This window comes from Callorhinchus milii, unplaced genomic scaffold, assembly GCF_018977255.1.
Source record: "Callorhinchus milii isolate IMCB2004 unplaced genomic scaffold, IMCB_Cmil_1.0 Scaffold7, whole genome shotgun sequence".
In the NCBI taxonomy this organism is placed as follows: domain Eukaryota; kingdom Metazoa; phylum Chordata; class Chondrichthyes; order Chimaeriformes; family Callorhinchidae; genus Callorhinchus; species Callorhinchus milii.
This window is the reverse complement of record NW_024704748.1, coordinates 18,702,251-18,707,252: the sequence shown is the minus strand read 5'-3', so window position 1 is coordinate 18,707,252 and position 5,002 is coordinate 18,702,251. Positions and strand designations below refer to the sequence as shown.

At 37.6% G+C, this 5,002-nt stretch overlaps 1 protein-coding gene across 1 annotated transcript; it reads left to right on the top strand.

Annotated features, from left to right (window-relative positions):
• dkk1b (dickkopf WNT signaling pathway inhibitor 1b) lies at window positions 1-2,065 on the top strand. Its single transcript, XM_007897013.2, has 4 exons — window positions 1-236; window positions 763-901; window positions 1,158-1,304; window positions 1,440-2,065. The coding sequence occupies exons 1-4, from the start codon at window positions 39-41 to the stop codon at window positions 1,691-1,693; spliced, it is 738 nt and encodes a 245-aa protein (XP_007895204.1). The 5' UTR covers window positions 1-38; the 3' UTR covers window positions 1,694-2,065.
• Window positions 2,066-5,002: the final 2,937 nt, after the last annotated feature.

Genomic DNA, 5,002 nt, shown 5'->3' with positions numbered 1-5,002 from the left:
GAGAGGGAGAGAAAAAAAACAACACCCACTTTGCGACGATGCAGGTGAGGGCGGTGTGGGAGTGCGCGGTGCTCCTGGTTTGCTGTCTGTGGGAGAGTGGGAACAGCTTCAACTCCAACGCTATCAAGACCGGGAGCGGAGCGGCTCAGAGCCTCGGTCACCCCCCCATCAGCATCACCCCCCAAGTCATCATCTACGACAGTGTCCACCAGAACCACGCCATTGAGCAATTCCAGGTAAAAAAAAAAGGGTGTCCCATCCCCTTCTCAGCTCTCTACCCCTCTCTACCCCTCTCTGCTCTGCTCTGGGGCTTCACTTACTCCACACCCAAGTGACATTTGGTTCAATCCTGTGCTCACTACTTGTTTGTTTATATATATATATATATTATATATATATGTGTGTGTATATAGGGGTTGATTTACAGTTGGGGGGAAAAAAAGTCCAGACTGAAATTGTGTGAAAAAAACTTATTTTTTTAAAAAAAATAATTGAACAACAACCTCCCCCCCCCCTTCACCACCCCAAAACAACCCCCACCCCCCAAAAAAAAAAAAATCTCTTTGGATTTGTTGATCCCAGGTGGCTTTTTGATTTACACAACAACAAAAAAATCTGATTAATTTTCCAAACCTGACGTTAATGAAGTTAATGATATGTGTACTTGTGTATTTATGTGTGTGTGTGTGTGTATGGGGGTGGGGAAGGGGGGGTGGGGGCTGAGTGTTTGATCATGAAGTGACTGTGGCATTTGCTCTCCAGCTCCCCAGTTGTCTGAATGACCAGGACTGCCCTCTCCACGAGTTCTGCTCGGGCTCACACACCTGCCTGACCTGCCGCAGGCGCCGCAAGCGTTGCCTTCGAGACATCATGTGCTGCCCTGGGAACCGCTGCAGTAATGGTAAAGGAATCCGTGACTATGATTTGGGTTTGGGGGCTGGGGGTGGGGGAGCAGGTGATGGGAAGATGGGTCAGTTTTCGAATCCAACTTTCTTCTATCCCCATAATTATTGCCGAAAATTTACACTCAAATCAACCTCTGATAAACCAGAACCTTTATTTGTGTCCTGGGAATTTACAACGTTTCTAGGTTGATTTAATTTGCTAGTTAGTTCATTTAAAGAATGTTTCAGACTGATGGGAAGTTCTTGTTGCAGGTATGTGCATACCCAATGATGAGGATGATACCCATGGAGAGATAGAAGAGATGATCGTGGAGAGATGGAACCACCAGGGTAAACACACTACGATGGACACTAAGCCAAAAAGGGTGATGACCACTGGAAGGACTCACTCTGTCAAAGGTATATAACCCAACAAAAAATCCCACAGGGACTCTCTAACCCAATGAAGCACTGTTTGCTTTTAAGATTCAGAGTCAAACCAGTAATTAGTGATTGGTCGGTTGTCTGAAGGTTTACTTTCATATCTACTTTCAGGACAAGAAGGTGACATGTGCCTTAGATCTTCAGATTGTTCTGAAGGGTTGTGCTGTGCCCGGCACTTTTGGTCAAAGATCTGCAAACCCGTGCTGAAGGAAGGCCAAGTGTGCACAAAGCACAAGCGGAAAGGCTCACATGGGTTGGAAATATTCCAGAGATGTGACTGTGCCCAAGGGTTCTCCTGTCGGATACAGCGAGGACATAATGGTTCCACCAAGACATCTAGATTACATACCTGCCAGCGACACTGATTCAGAGATTGGGAACAAAGTAAAAGACCAAAATATCCAGGAGAAAGACTTTGGTTCAGAAAGATCCATCGATAGGGAAGATGCTTTAACGAACGTGATGCTCCTTCAGAATACCAAAGTGCATTGCTTGGTTCACTTTAAAGAACTGCATAGACTGTAATGCTTGCAGTAAATTACTGCATTGTAAATATTTAATGTGGCACTTAATTTGTACATAGACACAAATCAGTGTTTGAGGTGCTGCATGGTCAATATCAATGTTTAGCCAGTCTTGTAAATATACATCCAACAATGTCTGATAATTATTGCTTTTCAGCCTATGTAATACAATTTCTATATTTTAACACAAATAAATGTTCACAATCAACTACATCTTTGGATTATTTGTATTATTACTCATGTTATATTTGAATATTGATAGAAATGACAATTATTTATATTCAATGCAAATCAGCGATGTCGTAAGATACATATAGGCAAAATATCTGTGGATTTTCACAGATTGTGGACATTCTATTGGCTTGTAAACCACAACAACTTGCACTTATATAGCACCCTCCACGCAGGGTAGCATCTCAGGTGGGTATGAAACAGTCTGTTAGGAATATAGCATTCACATTTAAGTGCAGTGGTATTAATGTAAGTACTTGCTGCACACAATTTTTCCAGGTTCTAGAACCTCATGGGTTTCAGATTTCTGCAGAATTTGGTCCCATTATTTTACTAGATTTTTAAAAATATATTATTGGCAGCAATCAAGTGAGCAATGTAGAGATTGTGATTACACAGCACAAACAAAATTAATGGTCTTTTAAATTAAAACAGATGTATTATCTGAAATACAAGATGATATGCATATTTTCTAATGCACATAAAAGTGAACTACATAATAATAATAATAATAATCCTTGCATTTGATATAGCGCTTTTTCACGTCGGGAGGACGTCCCAAAGCGCTTCACAGAGTACACTGTAAAGTGAATTGACTATATAAAACTCTGTAACGGTGGTGATCTGAAAACAAGTGAACGGTGCCAGAAGGAAAGGTTGAATTAGAAAAGACAGAAAGGCACAATGATGTGAGTGGATTAGTTTATGCTTGTGATTTTAAAAGGTACTCTACTTGCAACAAAAAAACTATCTACCATCAAGTCCAGAAGACAAAATCACTATAAAAGAACACAAAGAAGGACAAATAAGTATTGGATAACATACAGATCAGCAATACCGTGCAGTAAATTCACTAAATGCTCAAAATAAATATTTTACAAGAACATCCTATTTAAAATCAAATGCAAACATTAAGTAAAATAAATGTATCCATTGAAGATCGTCTCTTGATTGACTTATTTAAGTCAAATTATTCCTGGATATTTTACCATTGAATCATCGTTTCCACAGAGGCTCATATATCGCCCATCAGATGCACAACATAGTTGGCAATTATAGTATAATATTCAGAATCATTTACCAACCAACAACAACAACTTTATCTGTATAGTGCTCCTCTCACAGGTAGCATCCCAGAGTACCATTAATATTAATGGTTCCAAACCTTCCATGAACGGAAAAAAATTCCATTAGAAAGTCAGGTTAAAATCCCATGTCTCCTTTGGTCATGGGTCTTTCCGAATATGAGAACACAGATATTGGAACACAATCAATGGTATTCATTTTTGTACTAAATATTGAAATTCATATGTATCTGTACAGGACAGATTTGAATACATTTCAGAAAATACAATCATTACATTCATCAGGAATTCCACAAAAAACACTTTGAGATGTTTTGATGTCAAACATTAGATGTTATATCAATTGCAAAGATTCATATTTGAATCAGTCTAGCTATTATGTATGGTGATTGAAATACTGTCCATTCAAATTTAGGCAGATTAATCATGCAATGCTATTTTTCTTAAGACCAAAAACACCCATAATTATCAAATTGATGAAGATTAAACCAAACTGCAAGATGCAAAGAGAATATCGATTGGTCTTGGGAAGCTGTCACCATGTGACATGCTAACAGATTGTATTAACTTTGGATCTTCAGGCACAGACTGTTGTCAGGAAATAGAAAGCAACATTGCCAAGCCCACACAATGCTACAGCTGTGTTGTACAAATTTCCTTCACGTGTCTTGCCACTCATGAGTCATTACGTTCAATTTAAGAGGGAAAAAACAACTCATTGTGTGATTCTAATTGAGGAGCAATGCAATAAATAAAAGTCGATGAGTATTCTCTGGTGAAATCCATCTCAGACATAATAACCATACCTAATATCTTTAAATAACTAGCACCGTTTTACCAGGTATACCGGCTGCTCTGTGTTGCTCCAGCATTTCAGCTAATAGGGGCGAAATCACATGCTTTGGAGAATTTTTAAACATCAACTAATAGGAATTAGTGCTTTAAATGAACTAACTTTGTATGTACTACATGCAATACAACACGTTATATAAGCAACAAATAAAAGATTTCATCATGGCAAATGTGAAATATTCAAAACTTGCATTGTTGAAACAATTCACTGTAAATCATCACAATTGTAACTAATCACAGAATGGTTTGTAGCTCTAATACATTTTCCTGACTTCAATATTCTGAAAAATGAAATGTAAATAAGCTAGGTCTAAAAATGTTTATTTTGCCCCATTTCTGAAATAAATGCATGAATTAGAATGAGTGTGAGAGCAAGTGTATATGTGGGAGAGAAGACAACACCAGGTCAAATGAGATATGTCTATTTTTGGATGTGTGAAACACAATTTAAAAGGACAATAAATGTTGGGGTTGGATGCTGCAGAAAGCCACAGTTTGAATCTTTGAAGCCTGATACATTTAATTTGCATTCAGACACTTCTTTGCTTGTTCTCCGTAATACACAAGATCTCCCTAATTGAATCGTAATGATTTATCTAGAATGTAAATTGGACCTCACCCTGAATATACAGCAGTCCTGAAATCTTTAGTCTATAAAGTGACTATTTTTGACCATTATCATTTTCCTTAATTCATTTTATAAACTGCATATTTAGCACTTTAGTATTAACAGTTTAATTAAACCTATGATTTTTTTAAAAAAACTGTGGGTTTGATAACAGTGTTGATTTTAAAATGAATACAGACCTGGCTGCTCATCGCCAATGAAAGGTATCATTTTAATCAACTGATGGAACATAAATCCATATAAAGGAATTCATGATAAACAAAGTTAGGGGACAACTGTATGTATGATTAGTAGAGTGTTATTTTAAATCTATTTTACTTTCTTACTTGTATTGCCAGAGAAAGATAGTAATCC